This window comes from Centroberyx affinis, unplaced genomic scaffold (genome assembly GCF_046629955.1).
Source record: "Centroberyx affinis isolate AG114_WGS23_722 - 3 ecotype Tasmania unplaced genomic scaffold, CSIRO-AGI_Caff_v1 ptg000584l_1, whole genome shotgun sequence".
NCBI classification, from domain to species: domain Eukaryota; kingdom Metazoa; phylum Chordata; class Actinopteri; order Beryciformes; family Berycidae; genus Centroberyx; species Centroberyx affinis.
The window spans coordinates 112,050-128,488 of NW_027279224.1; the positions used below are offsets into that span (position 1 = coordinate 112,050).

Genomic DNA, 16,439 nt, shown 5'->3' on the forward strand with positions numbered 1-16,439 from the left:
GCTTATTTCAGTGTGTACAGTTCACTGATTATGTTATTGATTGATCTTTCTTAGGTGTGTTGAACCAATCAAACATAGTGGTTTATACAATAACACATCAATACTCAAGCATAATAGAGATGTAAGAACCCTTTCTAATTTTCTTAGCAGCCACAGAGCAGGTTGATCCTCAGGATGTTAAGGTGGGACATCGTTTCATGAATGAAATGAAACCACCTGAGCAGGGAAAATCATTCTTTGGTTGAACTGTTCACCACTCTGCATATGCAGCTGGTGACGAGCATTGTGTTGTTTTAAGAGGTCAGGAGCAAAAAAGGTTGCAATCCAGTGCTGTGGATGACTGTATATTACATGTTGTTTATGTTTATATGATAGTTGTACATCCTCCTCCAGGGTCCCAGGTTTGATCCCCCGTAATCCCAAGTTGCTTTACCCTGTTTGAAGTGTCCGTGAGCAAGACTCTGAATCCCTACCAGTCTCACCAGAGCGGGGGAATGTTGTAGCAGTGGCCATTTGCCCTCAACTCCAATGACCAGGATTTGATTCACAAATTATTCCAAGAAGATTTCTACCATGAGGAAAGTTTAAATTTGTAGATATTTTTTCTTATTTAACCATGGTCAAAGCCTTTCCCTAACCATAACCAAGTTCTTTTAGTTGTGGAACCTTAACCATAACTTAAACGGAAACCTTTAGAAAAGTTTTTTTACTACACTAAACCTGCCAGCTGTGAAAATGACGCGTTCAATTCTTGCTATTGTCACATAATCCAATTTGTGGTGGAGGAATGTAATCTTGACATAAGTTGAGTTTGTTTCATGAGGTCATGTTGCATCAGCTCAAACCTCCAACCAGGACAGTCAATAAATGCATATTTCATGTTGCAACACACCAATACTCCAGTTCTGGATGCTCACAACGCACATTTTCACTTTCAAACTCAGAAAAGACATTCCTTTGAAACTCTTTATTAGTATTTCTTCCATAGAGCTTATTTCAGTGTGTACAATGAATTGTTTGTGTTGTTGATTGGTCTTAATTGTGTGTGGAACCAATCAAACTTATACAATAAGAAATCAATACTCAAGCAATAGCAGCACACACACAAACACAGCTTAGCCCTCAGACACAGATTAAATCAAAGACGATAGATTTAATGATGTAAGAACCTTTCCTAATGTTCTTAGCAGCCGTAGAGCCGGTTGATCCTCTGGATGTCGATGCGGGACATGCCCTGCCTCTGGCCGATCTGGACCCTGGGGTTGGGGATGGGGGTGATGCTGTCCCTCCCGTACTGGACGGAGAAGGCTGTTCTCCCATAGTGCATGATGGAGGAGTAGTCGTAGGGAGTGTTCAGGTTGTTGGTGCGCTGCTTGTGGAAGTTGTAGGCCATCCGCGGGTCGATGTTCTCCCAGTTGATGCGGACGTACTGGTCCCGGTCGCTCCTGGTCTGCTCGTGCTGGAAGCCCAGAGCGTGGTTGATCTCGTGCTGGATGATGCCGTGGTAGAGGCAGCCCTGCCTGTTGAGAGAGAGGACCTGCATGCCTCCCGCTTTGCCCAGAGATGAGAAGCAGCCGTCTCTGTTCTCGATGCTGATGTAGTCATACTGGTTGGTACGGGGAACGAAGCGGATGCAGGTGCTGCTGTGGAAGGAATTCATGGCTCTGTCGATCTTCTGCCTCTCCCAGCTGGAGAAGACTCCGCTCACTGTGAAGGGGATCGTCACCATGCCGTCGGAGGCTTTCCTCCACAGGCAGCTGTTGCTCCAACACGTCATGGCGTTTCTGGTTTTGGGTGCCACCAAGTCACCCTCCAGCAGGAACTCACTGGAGCCGTTGTTGGAGGCCAAGATCCTGGTGCCGATGTCTATAACGACAGCCTCGGGGTCGTCGACTTGGACCTCTGACCCGCTTCCTTCCTCCATGAAAGGAAGAGCCCGGGAGAGGCCGAGCAGCAGCAGCAGGAGGCCGAGAGAGGGATTCATCTTCAGGTTTTTGTCTGGTGGCTTCTTGGCTCTGAGCTTCTCTGCAAGGTCCTGGAGATGCTGTCGAGAGACTCCTTGCAGCTTGATGCTTGAGTCTGCTCAGTCCTGCTCTTTTATACTCTCCTTTACAGGTGTGTCTGCTGGAGGATTAAGGGTTGGGGTCCAGACTGCTAGGCCTAAATAAACCTCTGAAGGGAGGATGCCACGGACAAACCCATAGTTTCAACATGGTTTGTTATTTCTGCTCATTAAAAGGATGACGAGGGCTGGTTTACAGGGACATATTTATCTAAACACCTGATGATGAATGCTTAAAGAACAATGAAGGGAAAAGAACACATTAAGGTTTCCTTTAAAACCATTTATGAAGCATCAGACTGAAGAGGAGTGTAGAAACTGGTCATCCATGTCAGAGCCACTGAGAGCTGCACTATAATACTGAATGGACATTCACTGTTCATTTTTTCAGGACTTTGTTAATGGCTGCTGGGTTTTTGATGGAAGGTTTTTGTGTTCAGGTAAGAGCAAACCACAAAATGGAGAGAAATATGTTCAGTGAAAAAGATTTTCCATCACTGCAGAAGACTGACTCCAGGGTGGAGACTGGTGATAGATATTTGATATTTCATGTTGCAACACACCAATACTCTGTTCGGTGTTGGATGCTCACAACACAAACATTTTCACTTTAAAACTTGAGTTTCCCTGAAATATTGCCCATAGTTATGAGGTGTGTCCTTTTTCTAGACTTGTAGCAGTGGATCACACTCAAAAACACTGTTCATGAACTAAATTACTTCCAACATCTTTCATTAATGATGGCGCCATATAGTCTGTTTAATCTACAGACAGTGTTTTAGAATCTGAACCAATGCTCCAAGTCTTGAATGATCCTACTTGGTTTCACACAACCAAATAAAGTTAATGTAACAGTGGATCTGGTTGAACGCACTGGTGTTGCCTCTCTGTTTCCTTTCTGTACCTGATCTGTTTATCTCTTTGTTGACAATATTCTCTTTTTGGCAACATCCGTTCTGTTAAGTCATGATTAATCATGATGCATTATATATAGTCCCTCATTGATTCTTGTAAGAAATAAAATGAATATTGTGCTTTTTTATATGAATAACACACTGTTCTTTTGTTCTTTGTTCTCAGAGTAGAGTGTCTTTTTTTCTCTACATACCATGGTGAGGTAAACAGTGCATGTATGCGTGCACGTGTGCTATATATGGTTATGAAATGATTTTGAGTGTTCTTATAGGTGAATAATAGTTTATTCTATTCATACGTGTGTTTCCGTGTGTCCCATACTAGGGGAGGTTTTTGGCTTTGAGTCAAGAAATCTGAACTGTGGGTTTGGCTTTATGCCGAGATTTATGTTTTTGTTTACTCTACTGTTTAAAAGCTAGTGTATTGAGCTTCACTTCTTCGTCACTTCTTTGTTATATGCTTATCTGTAACACTGAACTGAACCATGCATGCATGAATAAAGGACTTCACAGCAGACTCTTGAACCTTTGCTCATTGAATTTGACCCACAAGGGTGAAGCTTATTTTTCCCCTACATTCTTTGACTTAAGTCTACAGAGCGATCGAACTCAGGTGAGTTTGGCATTTTGAAACAACACAGTACTGGACAGTAATAACCATCAATACTAATGGGAAGCCATACTAAGAGAATGGCCTGGTACCATGTATGGGTAGGATATAATGCATGGCAAATATAGTTTCAATCAGTAGTCTAAATAATTGATTCAGATGAATGAGGCGTTGTGTCTGTGTATGGTTGTGGTCTGTGTGATTGAAAGAAGGAGTAACGCCTGCACACTTGCTCCATGCCACAAAAGTTTAATGGTGACAACGTTTCGATCCTATTTGGATCTTCGTCAGGTTGTGGTCTGTGTGATCACACAAGCACAACCATGCACAAGATGAATGAACAACAAAGAGAGTAATGAAGCCTTTTTCAGTCCTTTTACTGTCTTCTCTCTTGAAGGCATGATTTCCAAGCATGACTGCATTTACTGAACCAGCCACAGTATCAGAAGAACACAAGACATGCTCTGGTCCATCAGCTCCCATCAAACTGGCCAGAGTAGGTATTAGGGTTATTCTTTGACTTTATTCTAGACTTCATAATTTAAAAGAATGTGATAAAAAAAAAGACTGAAATCATAATTCTAACATTCATAACTTGGATGACAATTGAAATAAGTTTTAGCTTTTGATATATCAAAGAAAATTGTTATATTTTGTGTGTAATAACCTTTTCTAAAGGAGTTGCTCGGTCTTCAATGGGCAAACCTATTGTTTCAACATTTATGTTTGTAATTCCTGGTCATTTAAGGTACAACCAGGGATGGTTAACAGGATGGAACATTTTTACCTGAACACCTTATGTTGTGGTGAACATGAGTTTGTTTCATGAGATCATGTTGCATCAGCTCAAACCTCCAACCAGGACAGTCAGTAAAGACATATTTCATGTTGCAACACACCAATACTCCAGTTCTGGATGCTCTCAACGCACATTTTCACTTTCAAACTCAGAAAAGACATTCCTTTGAAACTCTTTATTAGTATTTCTTCCATAGAGCTTATTTCAGTGTGTACAATGGATTGTTTGTGTTGTTGATTGGTCTTAATTAGGTGTGTTGAACCAATCAAACTTATACACTAAGAAATCAATACTCAAGCAATAGCAACACACACACACACACAGCTTAGCCCTCAGACACAGATAGAAAAATAGAGAGATAAATAGAGAGATAAATAGATTTAATGAAGGAAACGGAGGATGTAAGAACCTTTCCTAATGTTCTTAGCAGCCGTAGAGCCGGTTGATCCTCTGGATGTCGATGCGGGACATGCCCTGCCTCTGGCCGATCTGGACCCAGGGGTTGGGGATGGGGGTGATGCTGTCCCTCCCGTACTGGACGGAGAAGGCTGTTCTCCCATAGTGCATGATGGAGGAGTAGTCGTAGGGAGTGTTCAGGTTGTTGGTGCGCTGCTTGTGGAAGTTGTAGGCCATCCGCGGGTCGATGTTCTCCCAGTTGATGCGGACGTACTGGTCGCGGTCGCTCCTGGTCTGCTCGTGCTGGAAGCCCAGAGCGTGGTTGATCTCGTGCTGGATGATGCCGTGGTAGAGGCAGCCCTGCCTGTTGAGAGAGAGGACCTGCATGCCTCCCGCTTTGCCCAGAGACGAGAAGCAGCCGTCTCTGTTCTCGATGCTGATGTAGTCGTACTGGTTGGTACGGGGAACGAAGCGGATGCAGGTGCTGCTGTGGAAGGAATTCATGGCTCTTTCGATCTTCTGCCTCTCCCAGCTGGAGAAGACTCCGCTCACTGTGAAGGGGATCGTCACCATGCCGTCGGAGGCTTTCCTCCACAGGCAGCTGTTGCTCCAACACGTCATGGCGTTTCTAGTTTTGGGTGCCACCAAGTCACCCTCCAGCAGGAACTCACTGGAGCCGTTGTTGGAAGCCAAGATCCTGGTGCCGATGTCTATAACGACGGCCTCGGGGTCGTCGACTTGGACCTCTGACCCACTTCCTTCCTCCATGAAAGGAAGAGCCCGGGAGAGGCCGAGCAGCAGCAGCAGGAGGCCGAGAGAGGGATTCATCTTCAGGTTTTTGTCTGGTAGCTTCTTGGCTCTGAGCTTCTCTGCAAGGTCCTGGAGATGCTGTGGAGAGACTCCTTGCAGCTTGATGTTTGAGTCTGCTCAGTCCTGCTCTTTTATACTCTCCTTTACAGGTGTGTCTGCTGGAGGATTAAGGGTTGGGGTCCAGACTGCTAGGCCTAAATAAACCTCTGAAGGGAGGACGCCACGGACAAACCCATAGTTTCAACATGGTTTGTTATTTCTGCTCATTAAAAGGATGACGAGGGCTGGTTTACAGGGACATATTTATCTAAACACCTGATGATGAATGCTTAAAGAACAATGAAGGGAAAAGAACACATTAAGGTTTCCTTTAAATGATTAAGACCATTTATGAAGCATCAGACTGAAGAGGAGTGTAGAAACTGGTCATCCATGTCAGAGTCACTGAGAGCTGCACTATAATACTGAACGGACATTCACTGTTCATTTTTTCAGGACTTTGTTGGAGACTAGTGACAGATATTTGATATTTCATGTTGCAACACACCAATACTCTGTTCAGTGTTGGATGCTCACAACACAAACATTTTCACTTTAAAACTTGCGTTCCCCTGAAATGTTGCCCATAGTTATGAGGTGTGTCCGTTTTCTAGACTTGTAGCAGTGGATCACACTCAAAAACACTGTCCATGAACTAAATTACTTCCAACATCTTTCATTAATGATGGCACCATATAGTCTGTTTAATCTACAGACAGTGTTTTAGAATCCGAACCAATGCTCCAAGTCTTGAATGATACTACTTGGTTTCTCACAACCAAATAAAGTTAATGTAACAGTGGATCTGGTTAAATGCGCTGGTGTTGCCTCTCTGTTTCCTTTCTGTACGTGATCTGTTTATCTTTTTGTTGACAATATTCTCTTTTTGGCAACATCCCTTCTTTTAAGTCATGATTAATCATGATGCATTATATATAGTCCCTCATTGATTCTTTGACTTAAGTCTACAGAGCAATCAAACTCAGGTGAGTTTGGCATTTTGAAACAACACAGTACTGGACAGTAATAACCATCAATACTAATGGGAAGCCATACTAAGAGGATGGCCTGGTACCATGAAGTGGGTAGGATATAATGCATGGCAAATATAGTTTCAGTCAGTAGTCTAAATAATTGATTCAGATGAATGTGGCGTTGTGTCTGTGTATGGTTGTGCTCTGTGTGATCACATGAGCACAACCATGCACACAATGCACAAGATTAATGAACAACATAGACAGTAATGAAGCCTTTTTCAGTCCTTTTACTGTCTTCTCTCTTGAAGGCATGATTTCCAATCATAACTTTGATAGAACACAAGACATGCTCTGGTCTATCAGCTCCTATCAAACTGGCCAGAGTAGGTACTAGGCTTATTCTTTGACTTTATTCTAGACTTCATAATTTAAAAGAATATGATAAAAAAAAGACTGAAATCATAATTCTAACATTCATACCTTGGATGACAATTGAAATAAGTTTTAGCTTTTGATATATCAAAGAAGATTGTGATATTTTGTGTGTAATAACCTTTTCTAAAGGAGTTGCACGGTCTTCAATGGGCAAACCTATTGTTTCAACATTTATGTTTGTAATTCCTGGTCATTTAAGGTACAACCAGGGATGGTTAACAGGATGGAACATTTTTACCTGAACACCTTCTGTTGTGGTGAACCATTTCTTAAAGACTTTACATCATCTACATTAAACTCACTCGAAATTAACCAGCACATTTATATCTTCATTCCTTTGAAACTCTTTGTTAGTATTTCTTCCATAGAGCTTATTCCAGTGTGTACAGTTCACTGATTATGTTATTGATTGATCTTTCTTAGGTGTGTTGAACCAATCAAACATAGTGGTTTATACAATAAGACATCAATACTCAAGCATAATAGTGATGTAAGAACCCTTTCTAATTTTCTTAGCAGCCACAGAGCAGGTTGATCCTCAGGATGTTGAGGTGGGACATCGTTTCATGAATGAAGTGAAACCACCTGCGCAGGGAAAATCATTCTTTGGTTGAACTGTTCACCACTCTGCATATGCAGCTGGTGACGGGCATTGTGTTGTTTTAAGAGGTCAGGAGCAAAAAAGGTTGCAATCCAGTGCTGTGGATGACTGTATATTACATGTTGTTTATGTTTATATGATAGTTGTACATCCTCCTCCAGGGTCCCAGGTTTGATCCCCCGTAATCCCAAGTTGCTTTACCCTGTTTGAAGTGTCCGTGAGCAAGACTCTGAATCCCTACCAGTCTCACCAGAGCGGGGGAATGTTGTAGCAGTGGCCATTTGCCCTCAACTCCAATGACCAGGATTTGATTCACAAATTATTCCAAGAAGATTTCTACCATGAGGAAAGTTTAAATTTGTAGATATTTTTTCTTATTTAACCATGGTCAAAGCCTTTCCCTAACCATAACCAAGTTCTTTTAGTTGTGGAACCTTAACCATAACTTTAACGGAAACCTTTAGAAAAGTTTTTTTACTTGACTAAACCTGCCAGCTGTGAAAATGGCGCGTTCAATTCTTGCTATTGTCACATAATCCAATTTGTGGTGGAGGAATGTAATCTTGACATAAGTTGAGTTTGTTTCATGAGATCATGTTGCATCAGCTCCAAACCTCCAGTCAATAAAGGCATATTTCATGTTGCAACACACCAATACTCCAGTTCTGGATGCTCACAACGCACATTTTCACTTTCAAACTCAGGAAAGACATTCCTTTGAAACTCTTTATTAGTATTTCTTCCATAGAGCTTATTTCAGTGTGTACAATGAATTGTTTGTGTTGTTGATTGGTCTTAATTAGGTGTGTTGAACCAATCAAACTTATACAATAAGAAATCAATACTCAAGCAATAGCAACACACACACAAACACAGCTTAGCCCTCAGACACAGGTTAAATCAAAGACAATAGATTTAATGAAGTAAATGGAGGATGTAAGAGGCTTTCCTAATATTCTTAGCAGCCATAGAGCCGGTTGATCCTCTGGATGTCGATGCGGGACATGCCCTGCCTCTGGCCGATCTGGACCCAGGGGTTGGGGATGGGGGTGATGCTGTCCTTCCCGTACTGGACGGAGAAGGCTGTTCTCCCATAGTGCATGATGGAGGAGTAGTCGTAGGGAGTGTTCAGGTTGTTGGTGCGCTGCTTGTGGAAGTTGTAGGCCATCCGTGGGTCGATGTTCTCCCAGTTGATGCGGACGTACTGGTCCCGGTCGCTCCTGGTCTGCTCGTGCTGGAAGCCCAGAGCGTGGTTGATCTCGTGCTGGATGATGCCGTGGTAGAGGCAGCCCTGCCTGTTGAGAGAGAGGACCTGCATGCCTCCCGCTTTGCCCAGAGACGAGAAGCAGCCGTCTCTGTTCTCGATGCTGATGTAGTCGTACTGGTTGGTACGGGGAACGAAGCGGATGCAGGTGCTGCTGTGGAAGGAATTCATGGCTCTGTCGATCTTCTGCCTCTCCCAGCTGGAGAAGACTCCGCTCACTGTGAAGGGGATCGTCACCATGCCGTCGGAGGCTTTCCTCCACAGGCAGCTGTTGCTCCAACACGTCATGGCGTTTCTGGTTTTGGGTGCCACCAAGTCACCCTCCAGCAGGAACTCACTGGAGCCGTTGTTGGAGGCCAAGATCCTGGTGCCGATGTCTATAACGACGGCCTCGGGGTCGTCGACTTGGACCTCTGACCCGCTTCCTTCCTCCATGAAAGGAAGAGCCCGGGAGAGGCCGAGCAGCAGCAGCAGGAGGCCGAGAGAGGGATTCATCTTCAGGTTTTTGTCTGGTGGCTTCTTGGCTCTGAGCTTCTCTGCAAGGTCCTGGAGATGCTGTGGAGAGACTCCTTGCAGCTTGATGCTTGAGTCTGCTCAGTCCTGCTCTTTTATACTCTCCTTTACAGGTGTGCCTGCTGGAGGATTAAGGGTTGGGGTCCAGACTGCTAGGCCTAAATAAACCTCTGAAGGGAGGACGCCACGGACAAACCCATAGTTTCAACATAGTTTGTTATTTCTGCTCATTAAAGGGGCTGTTTACAGGGACATATTTACCTAAACACCTGATTTTGTCTGCAAAGTACAAGGATGGAAACAGAGCAGTTTTATTTTAATGATTAAGACCATTCATGAAGCATCAGAAGCTGAGGAGAAGTGTACAAACTGGTCATCCATGTCAGAATCACTGAGAGCTGCACTAATACTGGACAGATATTCACTGTCAATTTTTTCAGGACTTTGCTAATGGCTGCTGAGTCTTTGATGGTGGGTTTTTGTGTTGCAGTTAATTCTGAATAACAACAAGTTTCCCATGCCAGACATTTTACAATATTTGAATTGGGAAGAAAATCCACTTATTCAGTTGCTTAAGTTGAAATTGAATTCAACCTTGCTTTGGTATACTGACATACTCTGGATCATTGGTTCATTAACCACAGGGTTGCAACAAAATTTTGTGGGGTCACAAGATCATTTATGGGATAGCAAAAAAGTGGTGCAGCTGAGTCGGGATTGGCTCTCAGGATGACTTCTGATTGGTGGAGCTGATTTCAGGCTCTTAGGACTCTCCTACCCAGAATGCCTCTGTTGTGTCAGGACGTTTGTCAGGAACAAACTATAGTAGAACGTCTGCCAGTAAAGAAGGTTGAGATTTAGGAACAAACAGAGACTGCATCTAGGCCTTTTTCAGTGACCTGTGTCTGACCTCTGACCATCCTGTTGAGAGGGGTAGGTGAGAAGATTCATTTCCCCTCAAGGATCAACAGACTATCACAAAGAATAGGGCTTTCATGTGACATAATCCTGTCTGTGGAAGCCATATTGGACGTCCTCGTTTTGTGAAGAGCTGATTGTGTTTCTAAACGTCCATCTCAACAGAATCGAATAGACACGGTTCATTTCTGTGCTGTTTTTGACCGGGAACTGATCATTTCATCACTGATCCATCTGATTGATTTAATGTTTGGATTAGCTTGTTAGCTAGCTAACCATAGTATCTGGTCAGCTAACCATCACTGTCTTGTTGTTAACACACATGATTAGCACACTGGGTAATGTATCTTGTAGCAGCTAGCGTCTTTGCTAACTAGCTAGCTCTCAAATTTCTAGCCTGGTTGTCAGAGATTTAGGCCTTAATTGTCCACACTAATCTGGGTAAATTTGAAAATACATCTTTATTTCTCTGTTTTGGCCTTCCATCCACACAGCGTTTTCGACCACCGAAAACGGAGCTTTCTGAAAACGCTCTCCAAAGTGGATAAATCTGAAAATGCCCATGTTGCTGTGTGGACGGGGAAAACGAGGCTTTTCCAAAATGCTGACGTGGGATTGTCATGTGATCTCACTCAGGCGACAGTCTATATTTTCCATGACTTTGGCAGTCTTGTAGTCGTTCAGTTACTTTCAAAAGCAGCTCAACTTCATGGTCTGCCCATATGAAGACGTCTTGCTTGCTTTTGTCGTGATTTGGACATCTTGTTGGCACTTAAGACTCTCTCTATGCTGCAGTAGCTTAACAACACTTCTGTAAACAGTGGCATACCCAATAGGGTACATTTCACGATTTTCCTATCTTTTCAGTGTGGACGGGAAACTTTTAGAAAATGGCCTGGAAAAGCTAGTGTAGACGGAAACGCAAATGACAAGAAAACACCGTTTTCAAATTTACCCGGATTTGTGTGGACAAGGCCTGAGACTTTAACAGACAATTCTCCAATGTTCCTCCATGATGGCGTCAGCTGTGGATGTTGGGAGATTTGTGACGCAAGTACAACAGGTAAGAAATAGAAAAGACCCATAAGAAGTCTTCATGAGTCAAGAGTCACAGTGGATAGAAAAAACCAAGTTATTTAATCATTTTACAATCAGTTGACACTGCAATAATGCTCAATACGACACAGAGTAGACTGAGCAGAAAATGGAAGACGATATGAAAGCTGATGGTATGGTACAGATCTGAGAGGAATGTCAAAGCAATGGAGTGCTTTCATTGTTACAAAGACATAGAAAATATTCTTTAATTAACAAGTGTATGCATTGTCCTACACACGACATGCGACTTGATGGTCCTGGTGGTAACTGATGACGTTATGATCATCACTGCATGAAAGAACAGGTCTATCAAACACACCAACAAAATGTAACTCAGGCAATCGTGTCATTCTTTGACGAGACAAGCTGAACATTTCTGATTCATAATTGCATACAAAGAAGTTAAGACCAAACATGACTAGTTATACCTCATAGGAGGGTCCACACTGCAAAAAACAGCCATCTTAGCAAGTTTGATTTCTTGTAATCTAAAAAGCAATAAAAGCAACCAAGGGAATTTTCTTCAAACATATTTTTTCACTTTCTCAAAGACAGATTGTCTGACTTAATGAGTTGAAACTGCTTGTTAAGACTGGCCTTCTGATGTCTGTTAAATTCTGAATGAGATAAAACAAAATATATATTTTTTTGTGGATCTACCAGTAGACAGTACCAGATATATACCAAACATCTGATGAAAGGGCAGATAGAACATTTAGGAGTCAGCTTACAATAATAATAACTAATGATAACTATATTTGCATAGCACTTCTCTTAAAGTTACAAAGTGCTGTAAAATAAAAGGAACAAGACAAACATATCAACATCCCATCGGCTATAATGAGGGGAAGTTTTGCACTGCCGGCTCCACTAACACCCAGAGCCTGTTAAAGCTGACTCAGCAAAATTCAGAAACCGTATTGGACTCCCAAGAAACAAATTAACAATACTATAAGTATAATGAAAGCCGTAACAAGTTATCAGTTAAATGCAAACTTATAAAACTGAGTTTTTTCAATTGTGCCTTCAAAGAAGATACAGAGTTCGCTAAATGTATTTCCTATTTTTTTTTTACATTTATGTAATGATTTCAGTTTTATGTATTGAGCAGTGGAATGCTGTGGAATAACACAGGGTTCCTACACAGATTCAATAAAAAAAAAATCAAGACTTCTTCACCACACTGAATTTCTTGATTTGATTTGAAGATTTTGAGTATGATTTACACACACAGCCGTCTTCAACAGCTCTACAAACCATATCACACTACAGATGAACATTATTCTTCACAGAGTTTCAGAATATGTAAGATGACAGAGGTCTAAGGTGCACTTTTTTGTATATCATGACAATACAACAATATTTTTCCATATATTTCCAGACTTTCCAGACCTGTGTAGGAACCCTAAATACAATACTGGATGGCTTTTTAAAAACGACTGATCTCTTTCAACGATCATTACTTTAGCAAAATCTCTGGAAAATGCCCGCTGCCATTTAGACTCACAGTTCTCAGTCCTACAATCTGAAACTAATGAGAAGTTTTCCTTCATTTAAACTCTGATTGACAACTGATTGATACTTTGCGTGTAATATGTATTTGTTAAAAGCACCTTTTATCAGAAAGCACATACGCACATACAGCGCACACACACACACACACACACACACACACACACACACACAGAGGACATAAAGTGCAGCTGGAGGAGGGACTAATACTGCTGCAGTGGGTTTGTAAACAATGCACAATCGTTTAACACTAAAAAAAGGAAGAGTAACAGAAGAACGAGAATTCACACACAGCGGCTGTATAGAATTCCTCTATGAAATGACAACAAAAATTAGTAATCAACATATCTTTGCCATTGAAGAGCAAACAAGCATGCATCGAGTGGTTTTCCTATGGTTTCACGAGCAGAGTAATACGCCAGTCTGATATTTTCTAGGATAAAATACAAAAATAGAATACCATACTTAACTATACCAAAGTCTGCATTAACACACAAAAAGAAACAACAGAGGTTGTTTGTCTGCTGCCGCTTCATTAAGCACTTCATGAGTCCGCTCTTAACAAGGACGAGTCGTCTTCAGCACATCAGTCTGCACACACACACACACACCTACAGTCACTTTTCAACATGCCAGTGACACACTGACACACTCTGTTATCACGGGTTTTGTTGAAAAGTAACACAGATGTATGTTCTGACCAACACACACCAACTGTAGCATCACTAGCCCAGTAAAGCTCATATTTAATGTCTAGTATCTCGGAAATGAAACAGATGGGGATTTTTTTTTTTTTTAGTCATGTTGATTCTGATTGTGTCGGATCATACATCATATATGTAGTTTAGTATAACTGTGATAAACTCTTTGGGAGTTTGGCTCCTTACCCAATATGTGACGAGAGGATTAACACCAAAATCCTCTCTGAGTCTCTTCTCGCTCTGTCTGCTGAGCATGCTAACACTTTAGCATACAGTATGTTCAGTAATCGTAGGTAAATAGCATTATCCAAACTATGAAGATAAACCTTTTAGTAATTTAAAGTTGGTACTGGTTTTTATTTTCTGGCCTGTAGATTCATAACTTCTGAAAACAAAATCTTAATCTTCATCATTAATGCAGTTCATTACAAATCAACAGCACAAAAACTTTAGCTGTCTAGCTAACGTTGTTCACTGTGTGAACAAAACAAGTTATGCTTGAAGTCTCGCGGGAAGAGAGATCTTCAGCCATTTAAAGTATTTCCAAATAGTTCATTCTTTTTGTATATTTTACCAATTCAATAAACAAGCCTGGCAGGTTTAGATGTTCATTAAAAAAAACCTTAGAGCTGCTACAACTTCTCATTTTCTCACTCTTAGGATAATGCTAGTCATCTAAGATTACTTAACACACTGTGCTAAAGCGTTAGCATGCGCTCCAGACACACAGAGGATCCTCAGATATTGGGTAAAGAGACCAATGGGACAAACTCCCACAAAGTTATTCCTGTGATATCTCTGAGATTTGCATCGTGAGCATGTTGGTGTGAAGTTGCACTGTGCCCTTGCTGTGCTGAAAGTGACACATCATTTTTAAGAGCGTATCTGCTACCAAAGGTCGTTTGTTTCAGGAAGTACTGCTGACTCCTGGAGCCGAGGCAAGGCCTTTTCAGTGAATGGAATGCAATAAAGTCTTGGAGTCAAACACAAAAACAACATTCTGCTTTTAAGAAGACACTTAACGCCGGTTAGAAAACATCACTCAGCTCCCAAACTCACAGCTGTTAAGAGGATGTGGGCTGCCGGTGGTCTCAGCTCCTGTGAGTCTCTGGTTGAGCGGCCTGCGGTCAGGAAGACTTGGACTTGTCTTTTAGTATTGCACGTTTTCAAAAACATCAGCTCTACAGTGTTTTATAGCTCCTGTTCAAACAGCTGCTGTCGGACTGAAAACCTAGCATCTCCAACAAATTATTTCTTAGGAATTAAGATTAGTCATTTTATTTTCTGGTTGATGATTATACATTTTTGAAATTACACAGTGGGTGCTGGTTGAGTTTGGTGAGCCGTCATTAAAGCTCCCATATTACAGGAAGTCAAACTTTCCTCTATTGATATACAATTGATATATTGATCAAAGATGTTAAATGAAGACATTGTTAAATTGGATTTTGTTGGTTAGGGTTAAATTTAAAGTTATTACATTTTCAAAACCCCATCCTTTTTTCCCAGTCAGTTTCAGTCTAACTCCAGGAAACGCATCACAGCTGGACTCGCTCCTGATTGGCTCGCTCACTAAAGAATGACTGAAATCTGGGCAATCAGGCCATTTGGAGCTGCTACTGTCGGCCAATCAAGAGCCAGGATTGTGAGCCTTGGTCTTCACATTCGTTCAGTTTAACTCAATTCAATTCAACTTTGAACTAAACTACTTTATCTGCAGAACATCATGAGGAACATTATTCTGATCCTGAGACAGTGGGGAGTTGAAAACTAAACCATGAAAACTGAATAATATGGAACCTTTAAACTCACATGTAATCTGACCCATTAGGATAAAACATGAGGAGATACGAGGTTTGTCTCCTGACAGCAGCCAAATACAGTGCAATGAAAATGTGATGAGCAAGAAAATGCTTCTCATTTTCTAACATGGAGGTCAAATTAAAATGAAACTTCATATATTCCTACATGCATTCTGACAAAGATTTGAAATAACGACCGCAGAAACACAAACCGGTCCAAAATCTGAAGAGGTCGTGAGTTCAGTGGAGGAAAGAGCATCAGCCTCCTCCACCCTGCTCTGTCAGCAGCGGCTCTCAACCTTTATGGATCATAACTAATCCTAAAAAAACAACAAAAATGTGATGCCGGCCCACAACCCCCTGCTGCGGATGTAAACATGCTTTGACACCAAATTATGATTCTTTTCATTTTACTCGATTAGGCTTGACACCACAAATATTCATTATTTCACAAGGAAAAGGCTTTTATCACAAATATTAAAAACACAATAGTAAATTTGTATATTGGAAAGTTAGTTTTTGCATCCCCAGGTTGAGAACCACTGTAACAGACTGATTGTGTTTCTGGGTTTTTCCACCAGGATCAAACTGACGCAGGTTGATGTGTAAAAGCCACACATTCACTCACTGAAGGGTTTCACTCCAATATGACAGATATTTTTAATTCTTACCTTTTGTTAAGGATTAAGGATTTGTTCCAAGTGTTCATTTTTTGGAAGGGCTACTTTAATAATATTCCAAAATGTGTTTTTTCTTCCTGCCAGCAATCATTTAATCAAGTTTCACTGTTTTCAAATAGTAGATACTCTCATTTTGGAATGAAACTCTTCAGTTGAATTTTCATTTCTAAGTCTCCAGTGCTATTGCAAAATGTAAATGATTATAGAAAGTTTATAGAAAATACACGAACACGCAAAAACACGAAAGACAGTTATTGACAGATATACTTCACCTCAACAAGTGGTTCGATCGGCTTTGGTAGAAAATA

The 16,439-nt window shown here is 41.5% G+C and overlaps 4 protein-coding genes across 4 annotated transcripts in view; 1 reads left to right on the top strand and 3 right to left on the bottom strand.

Moving 5' to 3' along the window:
- LOC139643367 (transient receptor potential cation channel subfamily M member 1-like) overlaps positions 1 to 3,646 on the top strand; it is a 54,427-nt gene extending 50,781 nt beyond the window's left edge. Inside the window, exon 29 of the mRNA XM_071518502.1 lies at positions 3,618 to 3,646. Within this exon, the coding sequence (XP_071374603.1) occupies positions 3,618 to 3,646 (29 nt within the window). The remainder of the gene's footprint in view (positions 1 to 3,617) is intronic.
- LOC139643363 (high choriolytic enzyme 1-like) lies at positions 1,184 to 1,987 on the bottom strand. The gene has a single exon (XM_071518499.1). The coding sequence runs from the start codon at positions 1,982 to 1,984 to the stop codon at positions 1,184 to 1,186; it is 801 nt and encodes a 266-aa protein (XP_071374600.1). The 5' UTR covers positions 1,985 to 1,987.
- A 1,162-nt stretch (positions 3,647 to 4,808) lies between the features above and the next one.
- LOC139643362 (high choriolytic enzyme 1-like) lies at positions 4,809 to 5,612 on the bottom strand. Its single transcript, XM_071518498.1, has one exon. It carries the CDS (start codon positions 5,607 to 5,609, stop codon positions 4,809 to 4,811), a length of 801 nt encoding a protein of 266 aa, XP_071374599.1. The 5' UTR covers positions 5,610 to 5,612.
- Positions 5,613 to 8,601: 2,989 nt separating this feature from the next.
- On the bottom strand, positions 8,602 to 9,405 carry LOC139643361 (hatching enzyme 1.2-like). The gene has a single exon (XM_071518497.1). The coding sequence runs from the start codon at positions 9,400 to 9,402 to the stop codon at positions 8,602 to 8,604; it is 801 nt and encodes a 266-aa protein (XP_071374598.1). The 5' UTR covers positions 9,403 to 9,405.
- Positions 9,406 to 16,439: the final 7,034 nt, after the last annotated feature.